Source organism: Nicotiana attenuata, chromosome 7, assembly GCF_001879085.1.
Source record: "Nicotiana attenuata strain UT chromosome 7, NIATTr2, whole genome shotgun sequence".
NCBI lineage: Eukaryota > Viridiplantae > Streptophyta > Magnoliopsida > Solanales > Solanaceae > Nicotiana > Nicotiana attenuata.
Genome location: NC_031995.1, coordinates 100,375,601 through 100,393,391, shown reverse-complemented (window position 1 = coordinate 100,393,391; position 17,791 = coordinate 100,375,601). Strand labels below are relative to the sequence as shown.

Sequence of the window (17,791 nt, the reverse complement as noted above, 5' to 3'; positions counted from 1 at the left end):
TCCGTAATAAATATGTGTCGGGTCGAATAATTGATCCGTTTTTTCATTACCCATCTTCGACCCGAACCATATCCGCCCCGCCCTGCCCTTTTGCCACTCCTAGTAACAATAAAATTGATGATATTAACCTTAATTTGCTCGTTAGAAATATAAAAAACTACTCACTCTTTACTCCAAGAGCAATTTTGAAAAGAAAAAGTTAATTACTTCTTAATATTTGAAAAAAATAAAATTGTGGATCATAAAGAAGTCAAAAAATTAATTTAAATGGACCGGAGGAAGTACTTTTAACTTAATTGTATAAGTTTTTTATATGAAAATTAAAACTTAATTATTAAAAAAAAAACAATTCTATTTTGAAGGCTCTCATTTTTTGGAGAGTGGAAATTGACCACGTGTAAGCTTTGCTTCCACATGCAACTCTTAACTCTCTTTATTTCGCATTAACTCTATATTATTTTACATTCTAACATCGTCTATTGAAGAATCTCTGTTTCGCCAACGCCAATGGCGATTTCTGTCTCTGCCCCTGCACACAACTGCGGCCTCACAGTTGGAATTAAAGGAAGAGTTCATCGTCTCCTAATTCACAATGTTAATTTAATTCCATACCCGTTAAGTTTTAACTGCAATCTAAGCTCTCCTCTCTACTTAACCCCCACTTTTTCAGCCATTTCTGCTTCCCACAGGGCCTCTGCTATCTCCAATTCCACAGGTTAAGCTTGTCAATTTCGTCTTATAATTATGTTATTACGTGAATTAGAGGCTGATAGAGTACACTTTTAGTTTTTGATTAATTGTAGTAGTTGTTCAACCCGTTTCTTATGTGCAAGCTTGATTCCTTTTTATTAGAATAAAAAACACATCAAAATGTATTACTTAATATTGCATAAAATGGAAAATTTTAAGATTTATTTAGGTCCGCAGCTTAGCTTAAGCTGATTTAGTAAACTAGAGAGTCAAAAGGTTAGCTGTCTCCAAATCTAACAGATGAGCTTGTGGGATTTTGTCTTAAAGGTTTGTTATTATGTGATATGATGGTTTAGCTTAGGCAAAATTGGTAAGTTAGTGATTGATGACTGAATGATGATTCTAGCTGCTGTTTGAGCATTTGAATTTCAACAAAGATTTGACTTTGGCTAAAAGATACAGAAAAGGATGCCTAGGTTGTATCTCCAATCTGGAGAATATATTTAAAGAAGTGATTTAAAGTTATAAATCAAATAGTTTTAAAGCTATATTACAGATATCTGCAATTGGTATGTAAGTTATTACAGATAGTACTAGTTTTTAAATGATTCTATGGACTAAAGATACTTTTTTCAAACCTGTTTTAAAAACGTTTTTCTTGAGCTGAGGTCTATCGAAAACATCTCTACCTCACAAAAGGTAGGGTAAGGTATGCGTACACCCCGCCCTCCCCAGACACCCTTGTGGGATCACACTGGGTATGTTGTTGTTGGTTTTGTTGGACTAAAGATACTTAAAGACATTTCATACATCATTGATAAGGCTGGAACTGCTGGTTTTTTGGAATAGGAATAGAGTCTACAGTGGTGAGTGAGGAAACCACCAATGTGTTGGATGATGTTCAAGTATTCGATCTGAATGGACAAGGTGTACCTATTTCGGATCTGTGGAAAGATAGGAAAGCAGTTGTTGCGTTTGCTCGTCATTTTGGGTAATTTTCTGTGGTGTTATGCACCATTCCTCGAAAAACTGATAATCAAAAAAGCATGAAGTGGATGAAACTATTTTCTACTTATTCTAGTTCTCGACTGCAGATGTGTCCTTTGTCGCAAAAGGGCTGATTATCTTGCAGCTGAGAAGGTAATACTTTTTGCTTGGCTACATCTTTGAAAGTTATCATTTTTTTCCTGTAAGTGTACATCTGACAAAATCTTTTAAATTTTCCAACTTCCCTTCTTAATAATTTGCTTATGCTTAACCATTGAGAAGGATCATATTCACAGAACTTTTGCAAAATAATCCTTTTTCTAAATCATTATTGAACTATTGACGAGTCCTGGTATCCTTGTTTGATACTAGTGAGTTAAGTGATGGAAATTGCATAATTTCAGTGCTTATTGTGTAGGTGATAGTATGAAGATCATGCTGTCCACAGATTTTCTAATTCTTATATGCTTCTTATTTAGACTTTGTTATCTTCAATACACTCAACTAGTTGCTCTAACCACAAAGATGATAAAGGACATATCCTGTATTTCTACCATCTGTTGCTCAAGTTATCATTTTAGTTGAACCATCACTAAAATTTATATCTGTACTTAATACTTTAGAATATTCACAGGATAAAATGGATGCAGCTGGAGTTGCACTTGTTTTAATTGGACCTGGTAGTGTTGATCAGGTATATAGCAGCGCTTCTTGCACTACGTTGCTCATCCATGATTTAACTTTCGCATTCTTTTCCCTTCGAAAAAATTATTAAAACATTTCTCAAACTTAATCTCTAATAATCATTTTGTGTACGAAGAATAAAATTTTTCTCTATTATAAGCACCTTCTTGTTTCTAGCCCAGTTCAACTTATTCTGCTCCTTTTTTTGCTTCTTTTCTGTTTCTTGCTCTTTTTATGATTTGCAAGAGCTCATTAAACCGCATGCAAAAGCTGGATTGAGTTGTGGCTTCTTTTCTTTTGTTTTCTCCAGGCAAGATCATTCTCCGAGCAAACAAAGTTTAAAGGAGGTAAGTCTTGGATAAAAGACCCTGTGTCCACCGGTGGCTGTTACTAGAAGTCCTTAGGTCCCATGAACTAGATTCAAGCAATGTCCAATGATATATATGCTCCATAGGGTCAGTGACCTCGCTCGAATGACATTTCACTTAAGTTACATTTCCCCCCGTAAGAAGATTATGTTGAATGATGCAATGTGAGGGATATAAGGTATGTTTTATCTAATGTGTGTAATTCTTATTTCCAATCACGTGATGTTATGTTCCCCTTGTCTCTGAGCCGAGGGTCTCCCGAAAACAGCCTCTCTATCCCTCCGGGATAGGGGTAAGGTCTGCGTACACTCTACCCTCCTCAGACCTCACTTGTGGGATCCTACTGGATTGTTGTTGTTGTGATGTTATGTTCCCCCTTCTAAACAAACTAGAAAGATCCAGAAGATGAAATCCTATCATGACTTATGTTGCTCGGACTCTTCAAAATCCCTGGTGTGGGATCCACACTGGATTTGGTCAACTGATCTTGGGTGCGTTGACTATATCTATTACCGAGAAGTATAGATTGCTTGGGTATTTGATTTTATTTTTTGGGTTTATGTCATATATATGCAGTTATATAATGAAGTTTGAGAATGCATTTCTATTACACGAGATATCTTATGAAAAAAATATTACTCCCTCCGTTCCAATTTATGTGAACCTGTTTGACTGGGCACGGAGTTTAAGAAAAAAATGAAGACTTTTAGAATTTGTGGTCCTAAACAAGTCCAAATGGGGCCCAGAGTATTTGTGTGGTTATAAAAGCTTCTCATTAAGGGTAGAGTTGTAAGTTTAAGCTAAATTGTTACCAAATTTAGAAAGGGTTCATTCTTTTTGGAACGGACCAAAAAGGAAATATGTTCACATAAACTGGAACAGAGGGAGTAGGTGTTTATAAAGAATTAAATTTTATTAGCTTTAGTTCAATTGCTTTACTTAATTGAGATATTTACTTTATGTTTCGTAATATGCATTTATCGGCCGTATCCCACCACCAGTATCCACACTCACTTCTATACCCCCAAATCTAAAAATATATGTGAAAAAGAATCCGACCTCTAAATCCGCACCTGTATCAGAGTGTATACGAGTCCGAGCAACATAGATCATGACCCAAGAACTTTCCAGGATTAATGGGTAGGGCATCTGTCTTTACATTAAAAATGAAGCAGGCTAGAAGTGTTGCTAACTTGTCACACTCACTCCGGCATCCTTTTGCATTGGATAAAGTATATTCTAGCTGTTGCTTCAAAATTTTCTACATCTGTGGCTTTCAAAAGGTGACACCTTGACAGAGGTTCTTTTTTTTTTTACAGAGGTTTATGCAGATCCAAGCTATAGGTCTTATGATGCTCTGAGATTTGTGTCAGGCGTTACAACCACATTCACACCTGGGGTATGCCAATTAGATGATCATAAAGTAAAACTTCCAGCTTCTCAATCTATATTAATAGTGTTCTTTCTCATCTGTTCTTATTTACTTCAAGCATAGGCAGGTCTGAAAATAATACAATTGTATATGGAAGGCTATAGACAGGACTGGAAGCTTTCATTTGAGAAGGACACCAGGACACGAGGTGGCTGGTATGTCAATTTCCGCAGATGCTGTTTATCTTCTGATCTGTTAGCTTTTAGGAAAGTACCTCATCTAATATGAAACGGAGGGAGTAGTTCATTATAAAAATGATAATTTTGCGCCAAACTTATCTATGTTCATGACTATGGTTTGTGATAATGATAACAAATGGCATCGACGAAAGTTCTGCATATACAAGATTAGTAAGTTTATTTGTTTGTATTGTTGGGTATTTTTGATAATTTTTAGAATTTATGGGTATAAGTCGCATTTCATGTTTTCAAAAAAAAAAATAATTGAAATATATGTTGAAAATTTATGTTCAAATAAATTTTCTATCCTCAAACCAAACTTCACCCAAATCAGATTTTTCAACACAAATTCGGGAATCTATGCCAAACGCTAGCTTAGTGTGTGCGACAGGTCCTTTTGTCATATTATTAGAGACCATTTATCAGAATGATGTGACTTAATTTGCTTGGTGTATTGTCAGGCGACAAGGAGGAATTATTGTTGCAGGTCCTGGTAAAAATAAAATCACATACATACACAAGGTTAATCTCTGTTCCTTCATCATCTCGATCTTGTTACAGAAGTTATATGCACCACTGTAGCTTAGAATTATTTTCAAGGCTACGGTTAAATAAACTTCACTAATTCTTTGTTTAAATTATCTGCTTGATTCTCACAGGATAAAGAAGCAGGGGATGATCCAGATATAAACGAGATCTTGAATGCTTGCTGTGTGCAAAGCTAATTAATCTAGTCAGTCTGCAACTACCAATGCACTGTGTACATACAGATACACGCACATTATCTAAATGTATCATTGTATATGTGTATCATAATTAGTGGTTCTTAAAGAGTTAAGGGATTCTATCATATAAAAGGGGTTTATAGCATAGTCTTTGCCATCTTCTAGTTATATCAGGCTTCTTATAAAAAATAGGATTTGCATGTCTCCTTGTGACCTATAGGTAAGGGATTCGAGGAGTGGAATCTATCACTGATGCTTGTATTAGGATAGACCGCCTATATCATACTCCCTTGAGTTGCGGCCCTTCCCCGAAGCTTGTGTGAATGAGGGATACTTTGTGCGCCAGGCTGCCCTTTTTTCTGCCCATTTTTCAACTTCGGATTACTGGAACAGGTATGAATATATAACATTTTTTGGCAATGCTGGTCATTTGTCATGTCACTCAAATCCTATTGACAGATTTTTGAAACTAGATAAAATAGAGTTTGATTTTTGACTTTGTTAAATTTTCATGTACATAATAACTGTTCCAAGTAAATTCGTTGAAGTCACAGAAGGTTCAAAAACTTGAAATTGCTGCTAACACTGTTTTTTCAACTCAACTCTACCTAGTACCTACGGTCAATTGCTGAAGAGTTAAACCAGGGAAATTTTTTGGGAGATATTCTTTAAGACAAGTAAGGGTATAAAGCAATATATAGAGTATTTTTCCAAACAATTCTATGAACTAAAGCTATTTGCCCCGTTTGGTCATAGCGTTTGCCACTTTTTTTCAATTTTTTTTCTAAATTAATTAAGATTTTTATAGTATTATTAAAACCGGAACTGCTGGTTTTAACATTGCAAGCAGAGCTGAATGCAGCATATTGCTGTCGGGTTCATCTGAATTTTCGATGTGGAGCATAAATTTATGTATATAAATTTACTAAAATTGTAACAAATACGATATGAAGCTATAACTTTTAAAAATACAATGAGTTTAATGCTAGTAACGTAAAAGTTGAACTCATAGAGTTTAAATCATGTATTCGTCTTTGATTGCAAGTTGCATCCATCTTATCCTGGCATGGATAGAAGACAATATTAAACAAGAATATAAACTTTATAGTGATGGTAAAACTAAAAGTCTTTGTACCAGTGGTTGTTACTGAATTCCCTGAACTTGGGTTCTAGCTAGCAATATCCTGTTTAATTAACAAGAGGGGAAACTTAGTACCTAGGATAGTTGGGGGAAAATTAACTAGGGGTGTTCAAAACCGAACCCAAAACGAAGCTTAATGGCTTATTGGTATCGGGTTAACGGTTTAACGGACGGGGAACGGATTGAAATTAAATATCAAAAACCCTTCCACTTCTAGTACTCTATCTCTAACGCCTAATTCCTAAATATGTATACTACAGTCTTTAATACCGTGTGACTTAAGAGTTGAATTCTTGAATTCTCCCCAGTTCGTAACTTCCAAGGATGTGGCATAACTATACAGTAATACAAATGACAACTCCATTTTTCTTGCTTGTCCTTTTGTTAGGGAATTTTGCACTGCAAAAACCGTTCTTTTCCTCTCTGATTACTTTAATGTCCACAGTAAATGAAAATCATCGACCAACGTAGATTAAAGTCAATACCGATGGACTCAAGAAACCAGAAAACACCATGATAAACAAGAATCAATATTTCTAAGGTCTACCTCACAAGGGAGATACAAGTTCAAATGCGTTAACAGACAATATAGATTGAATTAGGCCAATAAGCCGTCCGATAAGAGCTAAACCGATACAATCCGCCCGATATCTTATCGGGTGGCTTGCGGATTAATACATTTAAAAGCCGATAACCGATAAGCCAAACGGTTAAGAGTAAATAACCGCCCAATCCGCCCGATAAGCATCCCTAAAATTAACTGCTCTATTTTGTTGGAATTTGCATGTACATTCGTTAGTTATAGCTTGAGAAAAAGATAGTCGCTTGGCCAAAGTGGTGAATAAAATAAAAGACCCGGTTAATATATATTTTTATTATTTGCGTGAATAAGCAAAACTTAACAACTAACTACTAATAAATATAGGTCAACCTCCATTTTCATACCTATGGGATAGACCCTACGAGACCATTTGGTTCAATGGATTAGGTGGGTTATTCCAGTTTAAATTTTGGGTTAAATTTATCGGGTGTTTGATAGAAGATATTAGCTAAACCGATATTATTTTTATTTCAAAATCTTGGTATAACTTATCCCATAAAGAAGGACGTGGGATAAGTTATCCTGGTTTTAATCCTAATTTTAATCCCATAATTATAATCCTAGGATATCTTGATCTTAAACTAAACGATTCATATTTTTATGTTCGATGACGTCATTGGTTTACTAAGTTGCTAAACCTATGGAGGTGAACGGTTTTGTCACGACCCAAACCGATGAGCCATAACGAGTGACGAGTTCTACCTGCCGAACACCCCTAAACATACGTCTAAGATATAAACATGAAATAAGTGTAGGTTATGCATAATGTCTGGCAATAAACTATTGATTCATATTAACAACATAAGCGGGAAACACATGTCCAAAAGACATATATACGTATATATACGTAATACGGTAGGGCGAGCCGACAAGGCCACATACTATCCAACTATACATGACTGTCTACAGACCTCTAATAGAGTGTACAACTGTATAAAGGACGGGACTTGGCCTCGTCATACTCATATATGTATACAAAAGTATCATACCAAAACCCAATAGCAGCTCCGGATCAAATGGAGCACACCAACTCTTGCTGAGCAAGGATCCTAAGAAGGGGGACAGTCAGCCTGTCTACCTGCACCTGCGGGCATGAAACGCAGGCCCCAAGTAATAGGGGCGTCAGTACAAATAATGTGCCGAGTATGTAAGGCATAAAAATCAGTATATAAAAGATATGAAAGAAACATGGAGTAAATGACTCAACCTGTAAGTCTGAATAGCTATGTGAATCATGAAACATTTATAATGTCATGCATATACGTATAAATGTCATATCATGCATAAGTATATGCGTACATAACTTCAGCAAGCCTCTAAAGGCGTTCCATCATATCTTCTCGGCCTTAGTGGGCGATCAACGTATACCAACAAATCAGGTGGTGGTGCGTATATAACGCAATAACCTTTCCCCATACCATATATACATATAATATACGCGTATAAAATGACTTCTGTTCATGGGTCAATGTACATGTATACATGAATGCAGTGCATAAGAAGTAAATCAACAAGATCTCTCGGAATATCACAAGGTCAATATGCCTTCGGATAAACTTTATCAACTACATATTTTTCTGAGACCCTTGAACAGAAGATATAATAATAAGACACATGGGGAATCAACAACATAGGCACCCCTAGTGCTTCTATGAATAGAGTCATTTATGAAAGTTGCACATTTGCTCGTTTCGTTTGTATCATATGGATCATGCCAAAAGGAAAGAAGGGATAGCCTTAACATACCTCAAGTCGCCAATGCAACTCGACAACAAGATTATGACAATTAGTGCGCCAACCCTATAACAAGGAAATACATGTGCAATTTAGATGGCGCTAGTATATTATGTATCTCAAACGATAACCTGATTCTAAACTAAAACGGGCAGCATTTCCTTTACTTCCTCTTAACTACCCTACAATCAACAACTAACACAACAACAAGGACTTCAATTAATTCCTTTCTGAACTCAATCCGTCAATATCCATTAGTATACACCAAAACAGTCCGATCTACGCCTGTATATGATATTCTTACGCTCTTCCTTAATTCATATTCATGTAACACACCCCAAAACCACATAACCACAACATCCAGTAGCTAGATATACATAAAAAAACTCCTTCAATAACACATCAATACGCTCCCACAAACCAGAAATTTTTAATCCTAACTTTCAAGCTATACACAAGTTCTTCATCAATAACCAAACTATGATCCAAATGACCTCAAATACATGAATAAGAGTATGATATCACCTTGAACAACAAGGAAAAACACACACACACACACACACACACACACACACACACACACACACACACACACACACACACACACATATATATATATATATATATATATATATATATATATATATATTTTCAGCCCTTCAACGCAACCAAATTCTCCTCAAATACGCTACAAGAACCTTTATTTCTACACCAAGAAGAATTTAAAGTGGATTTCTCCAAGTTGAAGGTAAACTTATCTAGAAGGATTGTTGAATTCATACCTTAATTGTTTGAATGAAAGTTATAAGATGAACTGGAGATAAGCCTTCCCAACACCTTTACACACAAAACTTCCAAACCAAGAGGAAAATTGCAAAATAATTGCCTTAGAGAGGATTGTCCATATAGTGCAATTGTAAAGGGCTTCTAGTTGATTGAGATGGGGTTTGTATGAATTGAATAAATTGCTATGGTTAATGAATTTGTTGCCTCAATTCAAGTTAAAGAACTTTTCATACCGTAAGGAGGAACTAACTTTCATTGCTGCCTCTATTCTCACTAAGAAACTAATTTAATTCAAGTAGTATATTAAGACAACTCATAACCACTTGGACCATGGGGTCCACTTCCCCTATATAGAACCATCAGATAACCTATGTAGAATGAATGAGTCATTTCCTTATTCAACTGCCTGTAATCAATACACATCCGCAAGGAACCATCGTTCTTTCTCACAAATAACACAGGTGTTCCCCACGGTGATGTACTGGTCTGATAAAGCCTTTTTCAAGCAAATCCCTCAGTTGTTCTTTCAACTCTCTCAGCTCTACAAGTGCCATTCTATAAGGAGGAATAGATATCGGCTGAGTATCTGGTAATATGTCAATAGCAAATTCAATCTCCCACTCTGGTTGAAGACCTAGAAGCTCATCGGGAAACTCATTAACCACGAGGATAGACTGAAGGGTCGGTGACTCTGTTTTCACATCCTGTACCCGAACTAAGTGATAAATATGGCCCTTTCTAATCATTTTCCTTGCCTTGAGATAGGAAATAAACCTACCTCTCGGTGATGCAGTATTACCTTTCCACTCCAGAACAGGCTCCCGTGGAAACTGGAACCAAACCATCTTTGATCTACAACCAACGTTAGCATAACAAGAAGACAACCAATACATACTCTTTATAATATCAAATTATATCATATCTAACTCAATCAGGTCTGCTACTGTAGAACGACTATGAACTATTACTGTACAGACTCTATATACCCGTCTAGCTATCAATGGATCCCTAACAGGTATGGACACCTTAAAAGGTTTAATCAACTCAGGTTGTATCCCAAACTTACTAGCAACCAACGGTGTGATATACGATAAAGTGGAACCTGTATCAATCAATGCATATACATCATATGAGGTGACTGATAATATACCTGTAACAACTTCAAGTGATGACTTCTGATCTTGACGAGCCGCTAATGCATAAATACAATTCTGAAGACCGCTCGAGCTAGATTCTTCACTTCTGCCCCTACCACGATCAACTGATGCCTGTGAACCCCGGGAGGGGGGGGGGTACTGATGATGACGAACTAGCTACAGATCTCGCTGGCTGAACTATACCTGCACTACCTCTTTTCGAACAATCTATCATAACGTGGCATGGATAACCACAAGTATATTAAACACCCAACCCCACAAGGCACTGCCCAGTATGCTACTTACCATACTGAGCACATCGTGTCAATGGCGGCCTCATCTGAATTGACTCACCCCTATTCTAAGAAATAGAGGCCCTGGAACTCTAACCGGGCCCTAAATATGGGGAACGGTCAAATCTCCTACCGGCAAATTGATGGGGTTATGGCTGGGCTGGATACCTCGGGTACTCATGTCGTTGACCACCTCGAAACTCACCAGAAGGACCTAAAGATCTTGCTCTCTTACTCTAGCCCCTATTATGCTCACGATCATCCCTCTGCAGCGTATGCTTGAATCCGAGAAATATCAATGTCTGGCTGAAGTGAGACCGACATACAATCATTAAGTAGGTGCGGCTCCAACCCCATCACGAACCGGTGAACCCGATCCTCTATCTTAGCTACAATAGTGGGAGCATACCTAGCCAAAGAATCAAACTGAAGGTTGTACTCTCGAACACTCATATTACCCTTCCGAAGGGTCAAGAACCTATCAACTCTAGCCCGTCTAAGCTCTAGTGGCAAATAATGATGAAGAAAAATCTCTGTAAACTCCTTCCATACTGCTGGAAGGGCATCCTCACCTCTAGACAACTCCTAAGACCCGTACCAATTAAGTGCAACATCCCGAAGTCTATAGAAAGCTAGCACAACTGACTTAGTTGCAGTGGCCTCCATTACCTTCAAAGTTCTCTGCATCCTATCGATAAATACCTGAGGGTTCTCATTTGGATCTGCTCTAGTGAATACGGGAGGTTCCAAATTAATGAAATCACGAACCCTCGCACTGATGGCCCTATCTGCATGACCAATACCTACCCCTAGCGCCGAGCCTGTGCGGCCACTAATCGATTCGATAGCTTAATAACATCTCTCATCTCCTGACCTGATGCATCTGGCTGAGGAGCTAGGGGTACTGGGGCGGGCGCTGAAGCTGGTGCCCCTCAGATCTCCTCTGGGAAGGGCAGGGTATATGAAGTCTAAGATGAAGTCTCACTATGCAACTCTCCCCGATCCTTGGTAACTTGTGGTGCTTGACTTGTAGTCTCATCATCCACGGACTTGCCCTTCTGGGCGGCTGGAGCCTTCTTGGGCATCGCTGAAAACGTAACATATCGTTAGGGAAAATGAATCCTAATATCGCACAATCTAAGATAACAAGGGAGGAAAACACCCTATATGTCCTGCAGCCTCGTGTTTATAAAAGACTCAACCTGTAATTCTGAATAGCTTAGTGAATCATGAAACATTTATAATGTCATGCATATGCGTATAAATATCATATCATGCATAGGTATACGTGTACATAACTTCAGCTAGCCTCTAAGGGCGTCCCATCATATCATCTCGGCCTCAGTGGGCGGAATCATTAACGTATACCAATAGATCGGGTGGTGGTGCGTATATAACGCAATAACCTTTCCCCATACCCTATATACATATAATATACGCGTATAAAACGACTTATGTTCATGGGTCAATGTACATGTATAGATGAATGCAATGCATAAAAAGTAAATCAATAAGATCTCTCGGAATATCAAGGTCAATAAGCCGTCGGATAAACTTTATCAACTACGTATTTTTCTGAGATCCTTGAAGAGAAGATATAATAATAAGACACATGGAGAATCAACAACATAGGCACCCCTAATGCTTTTATGAATAGTGTCATTTATGAAAGTTGCACATTTGCTCGTTTCTTTTGTATCATATGGATCATGCCAAAAGGAAAGAAGGGATAGCCTTAACATACCTCAAGTCGCCAATGCAACTCCACAACAAGCTTATGACAACTAGTGCGCCAACCCTAAAACAAAGAAATACATGTGCTATTCAGATGGCGCTAGTATATCACGTATCTCAAACGATAACCCGATTCTAAGGCTGTATGTGGGCCCGGGCCTAAATGGGCTAAACGGGCCCGGGCTTAGCGGTCCCGGGCTCTGGCGGTCCCGGGCTTCGCGGTCCCGGGCTTCGTGGGCTCAACGGGTAGGACCAGCCCGTGACGGGCCTAAGCCCATATGGTCCTGGGCTAAATGGGCCGGGCTCGTGGGCTTAGCGGGCCTAACGGGCTTTTTTTATTTCCGGGCTTTTTTTTTTAATTTTTTTTATTTAGGGCAATTTCTTGTAAACCGTATGTGTATGTATATATATAAATTGCTCTTATGCATGGCTATATAAATATATGTGGTATATATAATATAGAAATCTAATTATTAAAGTGTTTGACGAAAATGTAAAATAACAAATCAATAGTAAAACTAAATTGGCATGCATAATGAATTAATAACAAAGTACAACATGAAGCATAAATACGTCTAATAATTTTAAAATAACACAAATTGTTGAAAAATCTTAAAGACGAATTTGCGGATAAATACCCTCAACACAATACTTTATATGCCTCCTTAAAATGCCTGTGGTACACCCTGAACGAAAATTTAAGACTCTTCCACAGTTCTTGCACTTTAATATTTGGNAGAAGCACAACCGCAATTCTAGACTTAAACAGATAATACAACGTCCCTCACTAGCTCCCTGTGGAAATTCGATCCCGATCCACTATCGGGTAAAAGCTGTTGCAACCCGCTCTTCCTACCTCAGTGTAGTGTTGAGTCGGCAGCGATCACTTTTTGGCGCCGTTGCCGGGGTAGCTTTACGGTGTTGACTATCTGTTTAGCTCGTTTTGTGTTTTGCTTCTCTTTCCTCTTGTTTACTAATTTGTTTGTGTCGATCTTTCAGGTACTATGGCTCTTAATGCAAACGACCCTCTTGGCAACGTGAATGCGGGGGAGGAGGTAGATGATCTTGAGCCCGAAGAGGTTCAACCACCTCAAGTTCCACGTAGAGGCCGTCAGGCCAACGCAAATGACAACAATCCTATTCCAGACCCTCCTCCGCCACCGCAATGAGCAGTCCCAAGAGTTTCACCAAATCAAGGGTACGCGAGTGCCATTGTTCCTCCCCGAATCCGGGAGGGGAACTTTCAAATCACAAATGTCATATTGACCTTGCTCGAGCAAAGAGGGTATTTTACGGGCGCCTCCGATCAAAATGCATACAAGCACTTGAAGGGGTTCGTAGATACATGCTAGGGCAACAAACAAATAAACGTGTCAGAGGATGCGTTGAGATTGAGGCTTTTCCCGTTTTCTCTTTGGGGTAAAGCGTTGGACTGGTTAGAAAGGCTTCCAAATCATTCTATCCACACATGGGATGAATTGGCGGACAAATTTATTGCCAAGTTCTTTTCTCCAAGTCATATGGCGGCTCTTCGGGATGAGATTCTAGCTTTCAAACAAATGCCAACGGAACCTTTGCACGAAATTTGGGAAAGATATAGAACAATGGTGAAGGAGTGCCCTAATAACGACATGACCGAGGCGATGATACAACAAACCTTTTATAGGGGCATCAATACCACGAATCAGTGCATTGTGAACCAATTGGCCGGTGGGAACTTTATGAAACTTTCTTACCAAGAAGCTTGTGATGTACTTGATGAAATTGCCGACACTTCTTCAGCATGGCAAAGCCGAGCAAATGTGCCCCAAGGTTACCCCACGGTCATCCATTTGCACAAGGAATTGGACGATCATGGCCAAGCTATTGCCGAGCTTACAACAACAATGAATCAGTTGGCGAAGGCGCAATTGCAACAAGTTCAAAATCCGCGCCAAGTCAATGCAATGGAAAATGTTTCTATGCTAAAAAGGAGGCAAAGAGGGCAACAACAACCTCAAGGTAATGGTGAGCAATTTGACAACAACAATGATGGTGGTGGTTATTCGAATGAGTTCTGTGATGATCAAAGTGAGGAATGTCAATATGTCAATAACTACCAAGGAAATAGAGGAAATCAAGGGAATCAACAATGGCGCCCCCAAAGCAATTGGGGCAATCAACAAGGCGACGGTAATTGGAATAACAATAATCAATAACAAGGTGGTAACAATTGGAACAACAACAATCACAACAACAATTGGGGTAATCAAGGTAATAATCAAGGTAATTGGAACGGGAACAACAATAATTGGAGCAACAACAATAACAATCAAGGAGGGTGGAATAATGGTGGTAGGGGGCAAGGCTTTCAAAGGACCCCCATGTTCCAACAACCAAACAATCCACCCCCCTTTTCAATCTCAAGGGTCTAGTTCTTCTGGAAGTGATATGGGACGGATAGAAATGATGTTCGAGCAGATGATGAAAAAGAACCAAGACTCGGATGCACAATTGGCTTCACACAACACATCTATCCGGAACCTAGAAGTGCAAATAGGGCAAATTTCTCAAGCGTTGAATACCCGACCTAAGGGAGCACTACCAAGTGATACGGTAGTGAACCCAAAGGGAGGTAATAATCATGTGATGGCAGTCACGACGAGAAGCGGAAGAGGCAGTAATGTGCAAGCCTCAAATGAAAATCGAGTGGTGAATGATGATGTTGAGCTCCAAGAAGATGTGGATCCTTTGATTGTTGAAGATGTGGTTGAGACAAATGTGAACAAGGAAGTGAGAATAGATATTGATGAGGCCGAGGTAGAAACTCAAGAGGCCATGAACCCGTCTAGGGAGCATATATTTGATATTCCGGAGCCGGTGGTGCCAAAATCCAAGGCGCCCTTGCCTAGACCACATCCACCTTATCCTCAGCGGTTAGCAAAGCAAAAGAATGACAATCAGTTCAAGAAATTCATAGATATGATGAAAAGCCTTACAATCAATGTGCCTTTGGTGGAGGCACTTGAACAAATGCCGGGCTACGCAAAGTTCATGAAGGATTTAGTCACCAAGAAGCATTCCATGGATTGTGAAACAATAAAGATGACGCACCAAGTTAGTGCGATAGTGCATTCTATGGCCCCGAAACTTGAAGACCCTGGAGCCTTTACTATTCCTAGCATTATCGGGAGTGCGGAGTTTGCTAAGGCCCTTTGTGACTTGGGGGCTAGCATTAATTTGATGTCGTATTCAGTCTTCAAGACTTTGGAAATTGGGCAACCTAGGCCAACCTCGATGAGACTTCAAATGGCGGACCGATCGATGAAGCGGCCTTTGGGTATAATTGATGACGTACTTGTCCGTGTTGATAAATTCATCTTGCCGGCCGGCTTTGTTATATTGGATTGTGAAGTGGACTTTGAAGTCCCAATCGTTCTTGGGAGACCTTTCCTAGCTACGGGGAAGGCATTGGTTGATGTCGAAGCGGGAGAGTTGACATTCCGAGTGGGTGATGAGAAGGTTGTTTTCCCTGTATGCAAGTCCATGCGGCAACCTAATGGCACCGAGGTATGCTCATTTGTTGACATTGTCACAGATGTGATAATGGATGAGACAAGTTCTGTGATTAATGTTGAAGATCCCCTTGTGGCCGCACCTCTAGATCGTGATGTAAATGATGATGCAAGTAGAGTCATGTTCATAGATGCTTTACATGTCATGGAATCGTGTGAGCCCAGTAAATTGTCATTGGACCTTGATCACCGGGAAACTCCACTAGAATAGCCAACAATTGAGGTATCTCCGGTATTGGAAGTGAAACAAGTTGAGTCACACCTCTGCCTCGCAAATTTTGAGCCTGATATTATCTTGGAGGATGATGCAACACCTCTTTTGGAGCTTCAAGGGAGACTACCTGCAGTAGAGCATGAAATGATGCCTAATCTCCATGATGTGTGGCATCCTACAAGACCAGATACAGGTTGGCGGTTTTGCATGAACTATGGTAATTTGAACAAAGTACCCCACAGTGACTATTATTCATTGCCATTCATTGATCGGATGGTTAACACACTTGTTGGACGATCTTTCATTTGCTTCTTGGAGAATTTGATGAGAGCCACGTGGTGGCGCTTCTTAATTTGAAGTGATTTAATGGTAACCTGCATCGTGCCGCAACGTTAAATCAGGCGCTTCTTGGGAGGCAACCCATGTCTTTTTCTTTTTCTTTGATTTTCTTTGTAGTGTAGGATTTTTGAGCTAATTGGTTGTGAGATGTTGCAGGAATTGTGTTGATGCAATGCAAAACAAGTTGGAACAAAGTGCAGTTTCTGAAGTTTGCCAGTGCGGCCGCAGTACACTTTTGCGCGGTCCGTGCTGGTATGTTCCATAAATGTTGCTCTCTGAAGTTTTCCATCGCGGCCGCGGTCAAGTTTGCGCGGTCCGCAGTGGACCTTCGCGGCCGCGGTACACTTTAACGCGGGCGCGCAAGGTTGCCTTCTGAAACTTCCTATGTTGAAACCCAGCGCGGTCCGCGGTCTCTTTTGTGCGGCCGCGCTGGTAGGTGAGTATGGGGCCCACAGTTCTTCTATAAATAGGGCCCAAGGGTTTCATTTTACCCTTTTCGCAATTTGAAAACCCAGAGCCCTAATTCTACTGTTCATCTTTTCCTGAGACCAATTTTCTGACTTGCTTGGACTAATTGCATTCAATCTTCACAAACTTGGTAACATTTCATGCATTTGTGATTAATTAATTTTATATTTTCTTTTTTACAGCTTACTTAGTAGTTTTAGCTTCTTCTTTTTATTTAACTGTTAGTTTAGGTTAGTTTAAAACCGGGGTAATGTGCTGAATATGCTTAATCAATGGGTGAAATGAGTAGGGACAAAGTAGGTGTAAAAACCTTGAACAAGAATGGCAAAAATGCAACCCTAACTTAGTACCCGTAAACCCTAGCTCAGCGCAAACCGCGGTCACTTTTGCGCGACCGCACTGCCCTGACGCGGTCCGCGTTGCAATTTTGTGCGGACCGCGGTGCTTTGGTGATTGCAAGTTAAATATCTCCAGCGTGGCCGCATTGCTTATTGTGCGGTTCGCGCTGGCCCACCGCGGCCGCATTGCATTTTTGTGCGGACCGCGGTGGGAGATTCAGAGAGTGATGAATTTGGGCCTTTGCCCAGCGCGGACCGCGGTCACTTTTGTGCGGTCCGCGGCGCCTCCAACGCGGCTGCACTCCTGTTTTGTGCGGTCCGCAGTGCTATATTCTGCAACCTGTTCTGCAACTGTGTACTGAAATTATCTCTGCAATCTATTTCATTC

General features: G+C 39.6%; 1 protein-coding gene across 2 annotated transcripts; it reads left to right on the top strand.

Annotated features, from left to right (window-relative positions):
• On the top strand, positions 452 to 5,267 carry LOC109229573 (thioredoxin-like protein AAED1, chloroplastic). Of its 2 annotated transcripts, none has more exons than XM_019395056.1 (9): positions 452 to 715; positions 1,546 to 1,681; positions 1,785 to 1,830; positions 2,312 to 2,371; positions 2,672 to 2,708; positions 4,049 to 4,128; positions 4,225 to 4,316; positions 4,802 to 4,862; positions 5,000 to 5,267. In XM_019395056.1, exons 1-9 carry the CDS (start codon positions 508 to 510, stop codon positions 5,063 to 5,065), a joined length of 786 nt encoding a protein of 261 aa, XP_019250601.1. In that variant the 5' UTR covers positions 452 to 507; the 3' UTR covers positions 5,066 to 5,267. The 2 variants fall into 2 exon arrangements, with proteins under 2 accessions (XP_019250601.1, XP_019250600.1); XM_019395055.1 differs by having other exon boundaries at positions 1,540 to 1,681.

Bases quoted from the DNA above. Each gene is read 5' to 3' on its own strand.
- LOC109229573 (XM_019395055.1), top strand. From the start codon at position 508: ATGGCGATTTCTGTCTCTGCCCCTGCACACAACTGCGGCCTCACAGTT. The intron at 716-1,539 runs GTTAAGCTTGTC...TTTTTGGAATAG, and splicing joins TGCTATCTCCAATTCCACAG to GAATAGAGTCTACAGTGGTG. The intron at 4,317-4,801 runs GTATGTCAATTT...GTGTATTGTCAG, and splicing joins ACCAGGACACGAGGTGGCTG to GCGACAAGGAGGAATTATTG.